At 33.8% G+C, this 20,655-nt stretch overlaps 1 protein-coding gene across 1 annotated transcript in view; it reads right to left on the bottom strand.

Annotated features, from left to right (window-relative positions):
* The window catches only part of Pcdh15 (protocadherin-related 15), a 759,655-nt gene that overhangs the window by 32,760 nt on the left and 706,240 nt on the right, over nucleotides 1–20,655 (bottom strand). The window contains exon 29 of the mRNA XM_013514752.1: nucleotides 13,870–13,958. Within this exon, the coding sequence (XP_013370206.1) occupies nucleotides 13,870–13,958 (89 nt within the window). The remainder of the gene's footprint in view (nucleotides 1–13,869; nucleotides 13,959–20,655) is intronic.

Consider the following 20,655-nt stretch of genomic DNA (forward strand, 5'->3'; position numbering starts at 1 on the left):
TGGTGAACTCCTACCATCTTCTCTAGTGAAACTTTGTATTATCTCTAATGTTTTATTGAAGAATTATTTTCTTATTCTCTTTAATGGTTTGAGCAATCTTTCATTTTTACATCTGATTATCTAAGCAATGTAGTTGAGAATAGCGATATGCAATGTAACAACCAGTGTTGATTTGTATTAATTTGCCTTAAGACCTTGTATCACTTTGAACGTTCTTGCTTTGATTTGTTTATGTTTGTGATACTGGTATGCTGCTACTGTTCTGTTTTTTTTTTGTTTGTTTGTTTCTCATGTACTACTCTCTTCAAATTAAAAATAAAATAAAATAAAATGCTCTAATCAGTGAAGCCTCTGGATTATAAAGTATAAAATAACATGTAGAGGTGATAATTTTACTTAAAGTACAGGGAAAAAAGAGAGGCAAAGAATAAGAGAAAAATAAAGATCTTCTGCATATTTTGTAAATCTGCATAAAGTAACTGTAATGAAAATGTTTAATAAAACAATATTTAATGATATTTTTCTTTTCAGACTGCAACTGCTTTCTCATTATTTTCTGTTTGTTGCAAGCAAAAGCTATGAAAAATAAACTAAATGAATGGTGTGATATTTGGGAAGTGTATAGCAAATAAATAACATTTCAGCTTAATCACTGTATCCTTCTGCTTCTCTCCCAAATATTCACATTTTTATGGATGAGAAGATAAGTACAATAGGACCCTGGAAAAAGTCTTTTGTCTTTGTTTTTATGACCAGATTTTACATTTAGAAAATGCACTACATCACAGGAATGAATACATTTGTTCCAATTATGTTGTATTTATTGCATGCTAATAACAGTTTCTTTCAGTCTTCTAAAACATGAAGTATGATTCATATTTTGTTGGCAACTTTATATTAATTGTCCATTATCTATAGAATTTTCTTTTTCCTCTAGCAATCCATCCTAATCATGCTATTTTCTTAGAGAACACTTCCCTCAAAGTATTTTCTGGGCCTTTACTGTTTTCTTAGGGCAAAGATAATCTAAGAATGCCTCTAATTTGACTTACATCTCAAAAATGGTGTTTTAATTTGTCTTAAAATATAATTTAAGCCAACTGCCCCTCTGTCACTGGGGGAGCAATTGTGAGCCATGGTGAGTCTCGGTGAACTGCATGAGAGGAGAGAAACCCCATCTGGGACCCCTCCACCATCACAGGAGCAATGGTGAGCCTCAGGGAGCCACAAGGGGAGGGAGAAACCCCACCTACTACCCCTCTACCAACAAGAGTCCCTCACTCTGGAGGGACATTGGTGCCTGGCCCATACTCCTACACTGCAGGGTGGGCACCAGCATTGGAAGTGCCCAGGATGTGGTTACCAGCTTGTCTAGAGGAACCCAGGGTAAATCCACTCCAACAAGGGGGAATATTTGCATACAAACTTCTAATTTAGGATTGGTTTATATGGTTATAAACTTTGCTCCTGTTGTCTAGAGTATAAAATCAGTAGTTACCACAGTTTGTTAGTATATAAATTGTGTTTATTGTGAATTGTACTACTGTAGCTAGTATACCATATCTGTTGTAATCACTTGCTCTCCCTTGTATAACAATATTGGGAAGCTCTGGGGTAATAACCTTACTACAGCCCTACACCAAAAGATTGGGGACTGAGCCAAACAGAAACCAACATCCACTCTCAATTAATTCAGAAAGTAGCATCTTGGGATCAACACAAACTAAGAATCTCCTACACACAGAAGATATACCTGAAGAATATACTTTTCCTGGACAGGCCTTGATACTAGTGACAGAGCTACCTCCATCCACAAATCACAAGGATCATCATAGAAAACAAAATAATTTTTTCTGAAATAGAAAATGTTAATATGAAGGAGTAAAATGCCATCTAAGGCCTCCAGCTCACCCAGAACAAGTCCAGCAGATATCAACATAGAAGAAATTAGAAGTTGCACACCTGAATTTTCTGAAATGATAGGAACTGAAGTAAAGAAACAACTCTAGGAGGCTATGGAGGAAATTAGATCAGAAATTATCTCTCAGGTAAAAAAAAAGAAATGACAACCATAACAAAACATTTGCTCAGTATATCTAAAAAGGAAATACATAAAAACAGAGGAGCATAGAAAAATGATGGAAATGTTGAATGAACAATATAAGAAAGAATTAGAATGCACAAACAGATTCAAAGAGAAATCCAGGAAATTGAAAATTCCATGGAAAGCTTACGAAATGAAACCAAAGATAGATTTTCAGACCTTGAAGACAGCACTGCAGGTAGCGACCCTGAAAGGAAAGATCTCTTAAATATGCCAAAGAACCAAGAAATAACAATAAAACAGCTGCAAGATGATGCAAAGAGAAACAGTATATGACTGATAGGTGCCAACAAAAAAGCAGGAGTCAACACAAATGACAAAGACTTTGCAGAAGTAACAGCAGAAAATTTCCTAAGCATGGGAAAAGATTCTGATATACAGATAAGTGTGGCATATACAACTCCAATTAGCCATAATCACAATAAATGTACACCTAGACATATAATAAAGATCCTAGAAATTCAGCACAAGAAAAGGGATTAAAATCTGTTAGAGAATAAAACAGATCATCTATAAAGAAAAGCCCATTAGATTCATGGCAGACTTCTAAACACAAACCACCAAGTCAAGAAGTGCTTGGAGTGAAGTATTTCAAGTCCTGAAAGAAAACAGCTTGCAACCCAGATTGATGTAACCTGTAAAACTGTCTTTCAAAGTTAATGGAGAAATAAGACACTTTCACAACAAAGAATAACTGAAGAAATTCATGACCACAAAAACCAACCCCACAAAGTGTATTGAAAGATATTTTAGGAAGGGAATAAAAGTGCCCAGAGTTCCAAGAACAACAATACAAAGTAGCCATCATCCAAGGTAAGCAATCAATTAGAAGGGAAATGCAGGGAATGAACAGCGAGAAAGTAACATAACAAAGATAAGCCAATACACATCAGTTATAACTATGAATGTAAGTGGCCTCAAATACCAATCAAATGAAGCAGACTGGTGGAGTGATCAAGAAACAAAATCTAACAAAAGCTGTGTACAAGAAACACAATTAATTCAAAACAAAATTCATAGACAACATCAAAGGATGGAAAACAATACTCAATGTAACAATAACTCAGAAAAACAGGGTAGTTATTTGTTTGCAGACAATGTCAACTTCAAACCAAGTTTAATTAAAAGAGATAAACAAGGTCACTACACACTTGTTAGGTAAAAACTGCAAAAAGGAGATAACAGTCTTAAATATATATGTACCAAATACAGGAGCACATAACTGTGTAAGACAAATACTAATAGATGTGAGAAAATCAAATAAGAAATAACACAATTGTACTGGGGTACATTAAGACCCCATTGTCACAAAGAGACAGATCACAGCATAAGAAATCATTGGCACACATATACACAAACAGCAAATTCACTGAAAAAGAAAATGGGAAATGACACCCTTCACAATAGCATCCAAAAAATGAAATATTTAGGAATTAATCTAACAGGAAGTTAAAGATCTATACACTGAAAATTACACACTGCAAACAGAGATTGAACAGGGTTTCAGAAAATGGAAAGGTATTCCTTGCTCATGGATAGGAAGAAACAACATTGTTAAAATGGCCACACTCCCAAAACTGTTATACAGATTTAAGGCAATCCCAATCAACACACCATTAGCATACCTCACAAATTTAGAGAAAACATTCCTAAAATTCATCTAGAACAAGAGTCCTAGAATAGCAAAAGCAATCCTGGACAACAAAGGCAAGGCAGGAGGCAATGTAGTCCTTGACTTGAAATTATACTGCAAAGGTATTGTGATATAATTATCATGGTACTACAGAAAAAAAAAAACAAACAGATCTGAGGATCAATGGAACAGATTAGAACATGCAAACAGAATGACAAACATATTCAGTCACCATATCTTTGAAAAAGATACCAAACATTTTCATTGAATGAAAGATAGCCTCTTTAATAAGTGGTTTTGGGAAAACTGGTTTTCCATATGCCAAAGATTAAAATTAGACCCTTGTCTATCACCATGCACTAAACTAAAGTAAAAATGAACCAAAGATCTAAATAAAAAAAAAAAAAAAAAAAAAAAACAACCATGAAATCTACTGGAAGAGAATATGGGAAGAAATCTTGAAGACATAGGAATAGGCAAAGAGTTCATGAAAAAAACTAATCTGCATGAGAAATACTTCAAAGAATCAACAACTGGGGACTTTTCCATTGAAAAGTTTTAGCACGTCAAAAGAAATCCCCAAAGATTAAAGAGAAAACTCACCAACTAGGGAAAAGAATTTAGCTAACTGTCCCTCAGACAAAGGACTTCTATCTGGAACATATAAAGAATTTTAAAAAATCAGACCCTCAAATTCAAGACCCAATCCGCAAATGGGCATCTGAAATAAATACACTCTTTTCAGATGAAGAAATACAAATGACACATAAATATATGAAAAAATGTTCAATATCACTGTTTATTCAAGAAATGCAAATTAAAACAACACTGAGGTTCCATCTCACCCCATAAAGAATGGTCATTATCAAGAAATTAACCAATAACAAATGCTGCTGGGGCTATGGTGAAAAAGGCACCCTTCTCCACTGTTTGTGTGAGTGTAGACTGGTGAAATCACCATGGAAGCCAGTGTGGATATTCATCAAAAAACTAGGATTAGAGGTCCCATTTAACCCAGATATTCTCTGTCCGGTTATTTTTCCAGAAGAATTGAAAACATTGCACCACAGCAATGTATGTGCACTCGTGTTTATAACAGCACAATTTTTCATAGCTAAATCTTGCAAACAAGAGAAATGCCCAAAAAGTGATGAATGGGCTTAAGAAGATATAATATTTTTATACAATGGAGTATTACTCAGCTATAAAGAAAATAAATTCAAGGCTTTTATATGTAAATAGGTGCAACTGGAGACCTCATAAGTAAAATTAGTCGGACTCACATGTATAAACATCATATTATCTCCCTTGTGTAAGAGACTCTAAGAGTAAATAAGATCCAAAAGGTACAGTTGATACTGTGAATGGGAAAGAAACTGCCCAAAATGAAAGAAGAACTGGGATGGGGAAAAGGAGAAAAGAAAGAAGAGAAAATATACATATACGATAATTGTACTACTAATTTCTATAGGCTTATTGAAAGTAATAGTTAATGCTTAATTTTTGCGGAATTGTTCATGTCTATATCTGGTTATCTGAACAACTACTTTAAAGATATCAATATGCTATATAACAACCATTGTTGTTTTCCTATCATCTTGTGAAATTGTGTATCATTTTTGTTTGTCTTGTTTCCTTTATATATATATATATATATATATATATATATATATATATGTATACATATATATAATTTCAGTGTAGCAAAATTTTATTCATCTCTGCTTTCTCTTCACTTTTTTGAGACAGGTTGACACCACTGGATAGCAGGCAAGCTTTAAAATTGCCCCATTGTCCAGGCTAACCTTGAATGGGTAATCATCCAGTCTCAGCCTCCTGAGTGCTGAGAACGTTTCTCCTCTTAAAAAGCCACTAACTGCTCAAAGATTTCAAACATTTTTGTAAAAGCAAAATGAGAATGTCCCTGATGGGATCATATAAAGTATTTTATTTGTTTCTTTAGTTTTTTGTTATGTGTTAAATTTAAATTGAAAGTAAAAACGAAAGATGAAAAATGATGGTGATTCCGACAAAACATATCACATACATATAACACCTGTCATCATGCTTTATTTACCTTAATATAGTATTTTATGTTGTGAAGAAAGCAGTAGGAAAAATGTAGAAATGCTTTATTTTTTAATACTATATCTGCAAGGAGGCAAATCAAGAAAGTTGATTTATTACCTTCTTTACTTTTTTATTTCTCTCAAGCTAAATAGTTTTGACAAAAGGCACTCAGAAATTTATTAGTTAATGGGTAAAAATCATTATGAGGACTAATATAAGAAACAAACACATTGAAAGCAAATAGAAGAGCATACAGGAATTCTTAGTGAAAAAATACACAGAGGAATCTTTTTATAAAAAAATAAAATTTTCTGGGCTGGGGATTTAGCTCAGCGGCACAGCACCTGCCTAGCAAGCACAATGTCGTGAGTTCAGTTCCTGGTACCGGAAAAAAAAAAAAAAAAAATTTTAAATAAAATTTTCTTCATAAGTCATTTGCTTTGGACTACTTCTATTTATAAAAATATGAACAAAACAAAAATATAAAATGATATAAAATAAAAAATATTTACCTTAATATCATACCAGAGATTACTAATTATTATAAATTTGAACCATTTTAACAGATAATTCTTAATATAAACAATTTATTCATGCTGTATGAAAATAATAGTTCTTCAAAGAACTTAAAGTTCATATAAAGTGAAATATTTCAGATCTAAAAACTGGAACTATAAGAAGTGAAAATTATCCTTTTCTACAAACTTGTTTGTTCCATATTGCTAGTTAAATACTAAAACCACATGAATAACTAAAAATTCTTTTGAAGCAAAACACCATTTTTACATTTCAAGCTATTAGTGTTAAAATACTACATTAAGTCACATGATTATTCAGGTCCAAACTACTTTATGAAAGTACAAATGTATGCCGGTTTATCTTCAAGTCTGTAAAGAAGTATGATTTCTTATAATATAATGTCATTTTTTTATAAACAGAAGTTACATATCCTTCCTTACCAAGATAAATCCCAAGACAGGATACTTCAGAAAAATTACAAAAAATTGTATTTGCGTTTAAACAAATAATGTGCAAGGTTTTGAAAAAAATATAAATTATTTTCTAAAAAATGCTGATACTTATTTCTCTGAATATTAAAATGTAGGACTCAGCTATTGCATGGAGAATTTGTGTTATATTTTACTGATAAGGTCCAACTTATTTCACAGCTATTACATTCCTACTACCAAAAATATTTTTTAAAAAAATTATAGTTATTGAAATGGCAGTGTTCCATTGTCTGTTCAAATTAGCTTAATCTTGATAATTCCCTATTGATAACCTATTCACCTGTGTCTTTGTTGTAAGTGTATTTAAAAAAATTGTCATGTTACTGGCAGTTGTAAAATACAACTAAGAGAGACTATAAAACTAAAGAAACTTTTAGAATTTCAGTGGGTTACCATATGCTGTGGTTTGTGTCTGGATGTGCCCCCAAAGCCTCATGTGGCCATAGACGGATGGGATTTTCAAAGGCCACTGAATCTAGAGTTTGTGACTGGTTCATTGTCTTGTGGTAGGATTGGGGTTGAGAATGCTGCACCCATTCTAGGACAGGTGGCCTGTGTATAATATAAGAGAGGAAAAGAGACTTTCCGCACTTGTTGCTTTTGTTGTCTTCCACCATCATGAACTGTTGCCCCTCTGCCAAACCACCCTACCTTGGAACCAGATGATTATGGAACCTCCACAAACTATAAGTTAAATGAACCTTTCTTTCTCAATTTGTGGAATCAGGTTTCTGTCTCAGCAGTGAGAGTAAAATAACTAAGACACCATATTGGATGCACAGTTCTAAGGATTTTCCTCTGTACAACAGATCTTGCAGTCCTCTAAGCGAACTGTGAAATCCTATGTAACTCAATTTCTAGTTTCATATGTGTAATTGGAAATGCTAAGCATGCTCTGCCTCTAAAATCCATACCAGCAGTTCATTTTCTCTCCATAATTGTGCCTTGTTCTCCCCCACATCTACTGGACTTGCTCCCTTGCTTCATTGGGTTTTCTGGTCAGATTTCCACTTACCAGAGAGGCTTTCCTTAACCACCCTTCATGAAATAGCGCTGCCTCTCTTAGGGTTTTGTAATTGCTACTTTATTTGTATTTATTGCTGTTTTCAATATTTAACATCACAATTATTAGTTAACAAGTAATAAATTATTAACTAATAAATTAGTCAATTTATTGGCTGTTTTCCTATATGAGAATATAATCTCCATGCAACAGGAATTTGTTCTGTCCACTGCGTAATCTTAGTGTTTACAGCTCATAGCTATTTCCTTCTTAATGAATAATCTCCGGCTTTCACATTGGGTGTTAGGATTTAACGTGTTTAATTTACTGACCTAAGACGTCATGGTGGATTGCTGGGCTGCAGTTTGAGACCATGACCTCTAAATTTAAAAAGAGTTTAACCTTTCCCCTCTAGGCTAAGTATTTATTACACTGATGTAAGAAAATGTAAATGCTGGTATTCATGATTTATTACATAAGTTTGTGTCCCAAGAGAGATCTCACTTCTCCTAGGAATATGTATCTTGGCTATATTTCTAATACGTTTTTAACCTTAATTCTAGGTACTATAAAAAGATTACACTGAACATTTAAAGTGCTATGAAAATATTTCATGAAGGGTTTATTCTATACCAAATCAATAACTGCTTCAATAATTTACTATTGAAATTGAATTTTCATGTTATATTTTGAAAGTAAGAGCAACTCTGACATTAAAATTACCAGTTTCAAATCATAGAATATTTCTAAATTCTTTAATTGATACTTTTCAAAACACTTTTTTCTACAATTTCCTAGACTTTACATTTTATAAAACCATTTTTTTTATTCATTTGAGCATCATTGCGAAGGGGAAGGTAAAAGGAAGACAAGAAAGAAAATATTTCTTATTTTTCTCAGGTGTGGATTTTGCCTTCACTTACTTCGTTTTTATAATAAATTTTCCCTACTCTTATCTCCACAACTATTACCCCTATACTTTAATCTTAAGAATCTAGAAGTAAGAAAGACAAACATAAATTCTAGAGCAAACCAAAATTATTCAGTGCATAGGTATGTAAGTCTATGGTGGGGTATAGATCTTTACTGAATTTTTTGAATACATCAATCTAATTAAAAATGTATGTGCTTTATTTCCAAGGGCAGTCAGCCAATTTTATAAGCATAATCTAGATTTTTTTTTAAAGTTTGGAAGAGTCATTTTGGTGTACCCCAGAGAAATGTGGACAGAAGCTATGATTTTATTATATTAGAGAAGCTATGATTTAATACAAGCCTTCTATTTGCAGGCACTTCTGTTAGCCATCAAATTATACTAGCCTTTTCTGTGAAAATTTTCCTATCATGAAGCAGATGTATCAGGTCATTATTTTTCCTTTCAACAAGTCTCCCAATTTATACTGATTTCATGCTTAACAAGGGAACTTTAGATTGTGTTCTGGTCTCAACTATGGGTCTAAGTAAAAGAAAGATGAAAGTGCTAATCACAGGCAATTCAAGTTTTTCCCTTTAAAGGATAAGGATGTGTTGTGGGAAATACAGAAAGAGGTTTGCTGATGAAATGACTTGTCATCTAAGAATGTGCACAAAGCATTAATATGTTAATTAGTATGGTCACGGGAAGAATATATTCTTACATTTTATTAACTAATTGACAGTCTGCTGTTTATCTGGATTATGTATATCTTCTCATTACTCACACCTACATTTTTTTACGAAAATAATTTATATTGTGAAAAAACGGTATCTCATTTCAAAACACAGCATACTTGAAATAATGTGAAAATAGTACTGTAACTCAAAATCTGTAAGACAGGAAATGAAAGTACATATATTTGTATCTTTTAAAATTTTTCATAATTGAAATTCCTCTATATACACAAAAATGAAATTAAGAAACACTGAAAACAGCAGCATCTTTCCCCTTTTTTCTTTTTCTTTCAATAACTAATTCCAATAACCTGAATAGAAGTTTTCAAATATTTTTTGGTAGAATTAAATTCTTGAATTAAAAGTTATGACTGGAATGTTAATAAAATAACTGATCAGTTTCAAAATTATGTTTATGAAAAGCAATTTTAATAAGTCATTGTTTCTTGAAATCACTTCTGTATCTGCATAAAATATACTGCCATTCTGAAGCACATTCCTTCATTAATATCAATACTAGGCCACAGACGGTGCCTGGATATACCAAGCAAAATCTGTTCCTAGTCAACACCATTGTCATCCAAAAATTGAAGTTCAACTTTTTTTAACCTGCCTTACAGAAATGTTTAAGAAAGCAATAAATCCTTCCTTAACATGAGAGTAAGTAAAGAAAAAGGAGCAATTTAGGCAGGAAAGCTCTTCATGGGTCTCATAACCAAAAAAAGAAGGGGAGTTCCACACAGGTAGCATTTTGTCTTGATGTCACACCTAGATATTGACATGGTGAATACATGGGATTCATTGCTCTATCAAGTCTAACAATGTTTATCATAACCATTTCTATCCACTAAGTAACTTTCAAAGAGTATTCAAATATACTTCTGAAAAAAATTTAAACTTGCACAGATTTTTAAAAAGTCTACAAAGAGGAATCAGGCATGAAAAAGGCAATCTTTTAACATATGCTACTAGAAAAATTAATATCTGCAGGCAAAAGAGTATGCCAACATTTATTAGACAACTAAATGCAAAGGCAAAAGTAAAAATACTGCTAAAAGAAAACATGAGAACAGTTTCATAATTGTAGTTTACAATGATTGGTAGGACATGATGTCAATCACACAGGTAACCAAAGCAAAAACTGACATATAAGACTATATCAAACTTTGAAATTCATTCATCAATGGACACAATAGTGGAATAGTAGAAAATATATGCTAATAATATCTGATAGAGGTTAATATCAGAATATATGAAGAACCCTTCCAGTGCAACCATAAAAATAAAATAATCCACTTAAAATTATGAAATAACTCAAATAGACATTTCTTTTTTATGAGCTATGTCCCCCATCCTTTTATTGAATTTAATGTAGTTTTGTTTTGTTTTATTTTATCCTTTGAGACAAGTACTTGCTTAATTGCTGTGTTGCCTGTGCTCTAGTTCAGTCTCTCAGAATACTGGAGTTACACCTAGCTTCAAATAGATATTTCTCCAAAGACAAAACACAGAGGACCAGTGGAATGTGAAAAAATGCTCACATAACTGATCATCACAAAAATGCAAAGGGAAACCATCTGATGTAGGATCTTAAGCCCCTGAGATGGTTACTGTCAAAAATAAAGAAAACAATGGCAAGTACTGATAGAAATCTGGATAATATGAACATGTACACTGTTGGTGTAATTGTAAAACAGAACAACTACCATAAAAGGGGATGTATTTCCTTCAGAAAATTTTAAAATATAATTACCATATAATTCAGTAACCCTATTTGTGAGTATATATCCACAAAAATTGAAAGCAAGGACTGCAAGACATACTTGTACACTCATATTCAGCAATATTATTCACCATAGTTAAGGGGAAGGAGAGATCAAACTGTCCATCAAAGGATGAATGGGTAAATAAAATGTAACAAGCAATTATGATAGAATGCCATTTAGGCTTATAAAGGGAATAAAGCATCATACACTATACCAATGAAATAAGCCAATTACAAATGAAAACATACTGCATGATTCCATTTATATAATGTACTTAAAGAAGTCAAATTTACATGACCTGGTGGTACCCGTCTGCAATCCCAGTGGTCTTCGAGGGCGAGACAAGAGGATCTAAACTGAGGCCCAATCTGAGCAACTTTGTGTTTTAGCAAAATCCTGCCTCAAAATGGAAAAGGCTCTAAATTAAATCTCCAGTATTGTGGTAAATAAACAAACAAAAAACTAAACAAAAGGGCTCTAAATATAGCTTTCTCACTGAGAAGTTCTTAGGCTCAATCCCCAGTATCTAAAAAGAAAAGTGAAATTTACAGAATTAGGAAGCAGCATGGTGATTACAAGGGAAAGTAGACAAGGGAACAAGAAGAGCTCGTGTTTAACAGATATATAGAATTTCAGGTCTATAAGATGAAAACTTTCTGAAATTCTATTTAACATTATTTAAAGACAACAATACAGAGTTGTAAACATAAAAATATTGAAAAGGACTGGCAATGTTGCTCAGAGGGTCCCTGGGTTCAACACCAGGATCAAAGAGAAAGAAAAGTTAAAATCAGAAAGTTCTTGATATGTATTTTTGTAAAGTTTGTATATATCTGTTACAGAACACAAGGAAGAAAAAGGTATCAGGTATACATGAACCTTCTCTTATTACATTAGCAAAAGCATATTTAATTCTGTAATAATCATCAAAAGGTAGATGCCTTTGTTCAGTTTTCAAGATGAGAACCTAAAGCTCAAAGTACTAAATATCTTGCCTAGAGGTAACACATCTATGACAGGATTCATGTTTGTAAATTTACATTCATAGACTGCACCTCATTTCAAAGCCACATTCTTTTCAAAGAATGTGAGGAACCTGGTCTCTATCCAAAACTTCTGACTCTGAGGATGCTGCACTGATAATACTCGCATGTCACTTACATTGGATTATGAAATGCTTCACAGGTTAGGAGAGCAAGATCCTGGGTATGTCTCGCTGGGTCACAGAAGTATGGCCTTGGGATTATTTCTGGTCCCTGTCTCATTCCTCTCTGTCGTTGATTCTCTTCTCTGTTTTCCGGCTGCCACAAACTAAGCAGGTTTGCTTCACCACATACTTGCGCCATGATTTTCCTGACTTGGAGCCTCTCAACCTTGTACTGAATTAATCAAAACTGAGAGTTTCATTAAAGCTCTCCTTGTTTAAATTGTCAGTGTTGGATATTGTGTCTTAGCAATAGGAAAGCTAATATAGCTGCCAATCCCAACTATATAAAATATTTACTATTCATTTGATGCTTATATTTTCCATTACCCTAGATGTTTTCTAGGAATTTTACATTCTTTATTAGTTCTTAACAGCAAATTGTGTCAAAGTTTACATTTGTCAAAGTTTGTGTTTCAAATTCAATGTCACATGCTAAAACTCCTCTAATAATTATATCTCAATCTAAAGTAATATTTCTCATTCATTATCATCATAACCATATGTCATTCAAGCTTATAAATTCTTATGAATTATATTTTGTTTTGTGATTTTCTACTTTATTTAATAAATTATATTTTAATATAAAAAGATCATCATGATTTGGTGGGTATAAAATGATTATTCAATTAACTACTCCTAGTGCCTACTACATAATTGGAGATACAGGAGTAAAAACTACATTTCTTATTTTCATAGACATTATATTCTACTGGGAAACTGACATATTAAAAGTTAGATAATGTTTTTAAGAAAAATAGAGCAGTATAAAGGTTGAAGAAGGTGTCATAGCCGGACATGGTGGCACATACCTGTAATCCCAGCACTTAGGAGGCTGAGGCAGGATGATAGTTAATAATAATCATTGACAATATTGACAGAGTTTTAGATAATGACAAGTATATCTGAGTCAACAACAACATGTTTAGCAATGTTACATGTACACTTCTCAGGAAACAGAGGCACATGCTGCATATTTTAGAAATATAAAAAATATTTTTGCAGATGAAGCTTAACTGTTTTTCATGAATAAGTCTAGCAATCTGGACACCTCAGTTTGGGAAATAATCTGTTTTTTAGTCTACATAGATAAGTGACACAATAAATTTTCTGAATGATGTTGGATTGAAAAATCAAAGCATATATTCGAATCAGAGGTGCTATTATCATCCCTTAACATTTTAAATTTTTGCTGATTTGAATAATGAGATCCTAAGTATAATTTTCTGTTTTACTGTAAGGTGCTTTCATAATCTTTATTTTCAATGAAGCTATATAGTTTGGGAAGAGAATAAGCTCAACTGTCATGAAGAAACTACTTTAAAACTATTTTTGAAAGAATGCTTAGTAGAAATATTGCTATGAATAAAATAATTAAATTAAAATTATGCTCATATTAAAATAAATAATAAGTAAATAAATGAATTACTCTGTGAGATCTTCTATCTTTTTTTCCACTAAAGTTGGTGGCACATTAGAAACAATGACTTGCATATCCAGCTGATTGACCACAGAGACCTGAAAGAAAAAACAGAATTTATTTTTTATTCACTGGTATTTCTATAATTCAAAACTTTATTATTTCTTCCCTACTATACATAAAAATATTGTTTTTTCATTACGGAATTCAGGAAATGACTTTAAAAAAAAATCACACCTTCTCTGCTTATTCAAGAAAAAATGAGTCAGGTTGAAAGTGATAGTTAATTTGTTGTTTACCTAGAAATTAAGAATGTTAAGGAATTTATACATTTTGGTTGGTTTTCCCTTTTGGTATTTCATGAGGCATTACAAGCATGCATTTTTATTTTTTAAATTTGGTAGATAAGGAACACTCAGGATAGTAGAAAATATATACTTTAGAATCGTAAGACAAACCCTGAACATTTACCAAGGCGAAATAGAGGAGAAGCCACACTGTAGCTCCTCACAGAAAATCAACCAAAAACCCAGGTTACTGGAAACAAAGAACCTATATCCTGATGCCAAAAGCAATCTGAAATAAGACACTTGTAGATCAAACAAAACATAAAGGAGGGCTACCTGCAAAACCACCATTTGGGGAAATTCCCAAAAACTGACGGACTGCAGTGTTTTAGCTAATTCAAGCCACACAGGCTAATCTGGGTTATAAAGCTCCTCACTTCTTTTGGTTTCCCCCAAACAGAGGATTTTATGGACTGGTAGCAACTTTCTCCTGCTCACACAGGGGTGAATGACCAGGAAGCTGGTCCCTCCCGCGTGAGCTGCAATTTATTTATTTTTATTTATTTATTTATTTATTTATTTATTTATTTATTTAGTCACGAGCCATAGTAGCTAACTTGAACCTCTAGCAAAAACAAGGTTAAGGACTGCAGCAGCAGTAATGAAGGTAGTGAGTGGAACAATCCCATTCCTGCCCTGCTGGCAGTGGTATGAGAGAGGAGATGGTTGTGGGATGTAAGCAGCTTTGGGCCATGGCGGGGAAGTGATTGGGAAGTCAGCAATCACCCTGCCCTGCTCCCAACAAAGTAAGAATGGAGGGAGAAGTGGGACCCAAGCAGCCTTGGGCTCTCTCCTATATGGAGACAGCCAAAGAAGGAGCAGTGAGTCTGACAACAGCACTCCCCCTGCCATGCTCCCAGAGGCATATGAGAAGACAGAAAGGTGTTAATGGGGTAGAACAGAGAAGGCTATGCAAAAACCAGGAGGGTCCAGCTATTCACAGGATGAGCAGCAGCCTGGGGCTGGCTGTCTGAGTGTGCTACAGCAACTGGGAGAGCAATGGGGAGATTTTACACAATGGCCAGAATGCACATATTTTCAGAAATTCGCATAAATCATTTACATGCTACTTTAAAATTTTTTCATTCAGCTCTTTCTAGGTTTATTACAAATCAGTACTTTTTATATATGCATTTATATCATTGCTGAGATTACTTTGTTTAATTCATCAAAATGACTAGGTAGAATGTAAATGAAAGAATAGTGATTTGTGAATCACAAAGTTTTAAAAACAGATGTCACTGATTTACATACCTTACTTCTAAGTCCTTTTACTTCTTTCTGATAAACACTCTATCTTTCCTTTCTCCCCATTTGTTTCTGTAAAGTTTAGACACTGGGATTTGATAGAATGCAAGTAACAAATACCTGACACATATGCAATATTAAATTTCTTGGTACTCATATTTTAGAAAGATAAAAATTAATAAAATTATTTTACTAATGCATTTAATCCAATGTTTTAATATGTTTAAAATAACTGCAGCATGTAGTCAATGTAAAGTATCATACTAAGGAACAGATGACATTTTTTCATCTCTAACATCAGTCAAACCTACATGATCTCAATTTGAAATCTGGTGCGTATGTCATACATACAGCACATCTCTTTGTGACCGAACTCAAACCCAGGTGTTCAGTGACTGCTGGCCTGAGTGCTAGCTTGTTGGACAAGTCAGCTCCAAATACGCTCATTGTCTTCTGTTGAGTTGATTACTGTGCCTCCTGACTGGGCTGTGCTACTACCTTACTTTTCATGAAGTGAAAGAAATGTTTAACAGCCTTTTAAGGTAATTATTTGTTTTCTTCTTTGATATTACATTGAAATTCAAGTAGTAGCTTCTATGCTGTAAGTTTGATGTGATGACCGTGTTGGGAAGTACTGAAAGTCCACTTATCCTTTTTGCATGTTGAATGGATATTTTTTTCACTCATCAGTGAGTTGTAAAATCTTGCAGATGTCATTGTATGGGATATTGCAAATACAAGTTTAGACTTTTGTCATTTTTTTTCAAATGGAGACAACATTTCATTAGATGAAACTAATGTCATTAGGGAAGATATTAGCCAGTATGGTCACCAATTTCATCAGAAAAGTCTTAAATGATAGAAAGCTATCAAGCTCGTGGTGGTAAATACAAGTTTTCCAATAGTGATTTGTATCAGAAAGTATCAAAATTTTCATTAGCAATAAGCATTGTCAGTTTTCTTTTGTGAAACAAAGGCTCACTTTATTTTGTGTAAGAGCCTGCCAAACGTTCAGGTTTGTATAAACATATGTTGTCTCTGATTTGTTCTTTAAAAAAAAAAAAGATATCCCATGAGATAAAGTAGGTTCAAAGTTCATTGCACTTTCCCTTGAGGCAACCATCGATTTTTGTCCACACTTCTGAATTAATCACACAAAAATTGAAAATGTGGTTAGTCACCTTTTAACAAAGAGGTAGATGTGTAATTAGATGGATGGATGGATAGATAGAGTCAAGAAAATTTTAGCCTCTGGAACTCAAAAGATAATTCAGCCAACAAAGAAAATGAGGAAGATTAGAGTTGAAAAAAATGTGGTGAGGAAGTATTCACTGTATGAAACATTACATAGGTATGCTCTGTAAATTCTCAAGTGGATGCTGCAGGTACAAATGAATTTATGAGTGTGATCTCTAGAAATAACCTATGAGATATAGGTTTGTATTTGAGCATTTTCAGTATGTGGATGATATTTTAAATTCGTGTTACTGACCAACCATGTCACTGAGATAAGACAAGAAGGAATATACACTTCTGAGTCCTGAGAAAATCCTCAATACTTCAAGGTCAGGAGAATAGGATGAATCAGTGAAAGAAGGAGGAGTAAGGTTAGAAGGAGGTAACAAGAGCATGGAGCCCTGAAGCCTAATCAGGGTGATAGCTGTCAATAATTAAAGACATACTAGAACCAAAGAGTGACTGTATTTAGTAGCATAGAAGTTTGGATGAATGCTGGGGATAGGATTATTACAAGAAAGTATTTAAGAGAGAGTAGATGGTGAGAAATTAGAATCAATTGAACCATTGAAATTTTCTAAGAAGAGACACAGAAATGGAGCAGTTTCTAGGACATAAAGATCAAGAGGATTTTATCATTTTTGAAACCAGAAAGAAAATAAAATATATCCTGAGAATGATCAAAGAAGGAAATTAATATTACTAAGTTAGGAAATAAATGGGAGAGCTACTGAGCAATACCCTAGACCTGGTGAGAGAATTGGACGTAGCACATAGGTAGAGATACTGGGGATTGATCTCAAGGAGCAGAACAGAAGGAAAACACTGTGGTTCAGACCCTCATGGGTAGGGAGATTCAGTCGTAGGAGTTGTAGAAATAGTCTTTTAAGTACTTTAATTTTATCTTTCAATAAAATAAGATTTCATTTATTTAATCAGCAGTGAAGATGAGCAGAAAATACACAGCATAGAGTTTCTAGGATAGTGAGTTTGTGAATAGACAAGAAATATAGTGTAGTTACTAGAAGAAAAGTAAAACATTTAAAGTGCAATTAATCATACAATTATGTAAGTGTGTACAGACATGTGTTTAGGTCCATAGGAAGGTGAGAATTAGAATTACGTAGAGCTATAGATTTGTTAGGTGAATATAGCACAGTGTTACATTATATAACTGGGTGTCAACTTGACTGAATTTTTGGATCTCTAGAGAATTGGTAGAGCGTTCCATCTAAGTGTATCTATGAAAGTGCTCCAGAGAAGAGGGGAATAGTTAGTGACCTGAGTGAGGAAGACCTGCTCTGTCTATGGGAAGGCACCATACAGTTGGCTAAGAGACCAGACGAAACATTACAATACAAGCAATATAGTGCATGAAAGGGAAATTCTTTCTCTCTCTTTAGTGGTTCCTTCCTGAGTGGACCTGTGTCAGCTGCTGCTGCTGCCCTTGTAAATAATCTCAAGGTGTCCCGACCTCTACATACTGGGATTGTTGGCAGCAATCTTCCAGGACCTCTTGGACCATCAGCCTTGTCTTAGAGGTTATATCATCACCCCTCACGGTTCGGAGGCTTCTGGCTTCCCACACTGAGCCAAGCTACATACTTCCCTGTTCTCTAGCTGTGGACAGCCACTGTGGTCTCTATGGCCATGTGAGCTGATCAAATAAATCCACTGGTTCTGTTTCTCTGGAGAACCATGATGAATCCATAAGGAAAGAATGCAAACAATTTTAGATTACTGACTCCTTATTATGTACTACAAAAGTAATAAGCAAGAAAGGGAAAGAAGAGGGGTTTTCAATTGCTCACTTGATGATGGGTAAAGATATAGTTGACTGAAGAGAAGATTAAAAGTTCTGTTGGAAAAAAAGGGCAGAGTTTATCTGGATACATTCACGAAGTGTATGAGTTTCAGAATAAAAATTACAGAGGTAATGAAAAAAACTCTGTTTCTAAATGGTTGAAGTAGGGTGGAAACAATATCTTTGAAAGGAAATCATTAAAAGCACTGTTACACAACACTGTAAGAATTATGTCTGAATCAAATAAATTATTGACTATGCCAAGAGCATTATTGGAGATAGTAACTCAGGGGATAAAGTCGTTGAACTACAATGTATAATGACATGAGATTTGGGAGCTCACAGGGGTAGCAAGTGGCCAAGTTAATGATGAGAATGAAGGTTGGATTCTTAGGAAACAGGGAGCATTTAGAAGTGACAATGTGTACATGGATGATACTACACCAGCAATTTAGTGACTTGGCAAGATGCTATCTTAATATAAAGCAATCAAAAAATAAATAAAAAGTATAGGATACAGCTCAGTGTAAACACCCTGGGTTCAATCTCCAGTACGCCAAAAACTCCTCAAAGAAGGGCTACATTTGTATTAAAGTTTAACTTAAAGTTTGAAATTTCTACCATTCAATGTGGTCTTTCAGTGACCACTTACTCATTTCAGAGGAAAGTTCCAACATTTTTCATAAGACTTCCACTTTTTGTATGGAGCACCTACTTCTGTCACCACCCTTACTCACACTGCTCTAAACTGAATAAATAAATCTTTGTGACTTATTTGTACTTTCTCTTATCTCTCTTCCTTCTTGGTGTTGGCGTATATTGTAGCCTCTACACAGATGTCATTTCTCGTCATCTCTCTCCTCTCAGAGGACTTTGTAGCTCATCATCATATCACTTTGCTGAAATGGCTTCCTTGATGTTCTGAGTTGATATCAGAATACATTTATTTATAAGTATATTATGATTTTTCTGAATTAAATTTTTTCTTCACAAATATATTGTAGAAAACTTTAAGGATATGTATTTATTAATTTCCACACAATATTTATGAAGTTCAAATTTTAAAAAACCAAAAACTTCACTTTAGATTTGTATGTCATACACATTTATGCATATATTTACATGTATTATATTAATACCATATATATTCTATTTATCTTCTATACTTTAATGTTTTATTATGCCTAGTGTTATGGTTTGTATATAGGTGTCTCCCCCAAGCTTTATGTGCTCACAGCTGGGGCTTTTTGGAGGTGGATTGATCTCAGAAGTGGGAATATAGATTAAGGATATGTGATAACAGAATTGGTTTGGCATAGTTATGGGTGTGGCTATGGATAACGGAACTCCTACCCTTGACTTGAGTAGCACCAATCAATATGCTTATAACCTCAGTGGAGTGTAAATGGGAAGAAAGAAGCCACTCGTGCTGTTGCATTTTGCTGCTTCCTGCCTACAGTACAATGGACTGTTTCTCCTCTGCCGTGCTGCACTGCCTTGGAGTCAGACGACTATAGACTGAACCTCTAAAATCTGTGAGCTAGAACAAACCTTTCCTTCTTTTATGTTGGGTGGCAGGTGTTTGTCCCCACAATAAGACTGTAACTATGACACTTAGTATACGGACCTTACTGTTCAGACTTTAAAGTCTACAATGTTCATGTCGTACCTAATAAGAAAAGACATGATAGTATTATATGAGGTTTACAGGTTTTAATTTAATCAAAACTCTATGTCAACCTCAATATCTTCTATCTCAAATTTCTTTTGCTTACATGGGCCTTTGTTTATTGTATTGCAGCTTTATTTATTTATTTATTTATTTATTTATTTATTTATTTATTTATTTTTTTGGTTTTTCTACGGTACGGGGAACCAAACTCACGACCTTGCGCTTGCCAGGCAGGCGCTTTTGCCGCTGAGCTAAATCCCCAGCCCCTGTATTGCAGCTTTATTGCTACAGGGTAAATGCTACCGTAGGATGGTACTGACCTTAATATCCACAATCAGGTTGATTGCTGATTATATAAAACAAATTGAACTTTGATGTTCACATGTATATATACAGGTTAAACTTGCTCAGAAAGCTTATAAGGCAAATAGTGAGAAAGGAGGATGTGAAGAACAATAGAAAGATTGTGTGTCATCCTGTCTTTATCT

Source organism: Chinchilla lanigera, unplaced genomic scaffold (assembly GCF_000276665.1).
Source record: "Chinchilla lanigera isolate Chin_1 unplaced genomic scaffold, ChiLan1.0 scaffold00024, whole genome shotgun sequence".
Classification (NCBI taxonomy): Eukaryota; Metazoa; Chordata; class Mammalia; order Rodentia; family Chinchillidae; genus Chinchilla; species Chinchilla lanigera.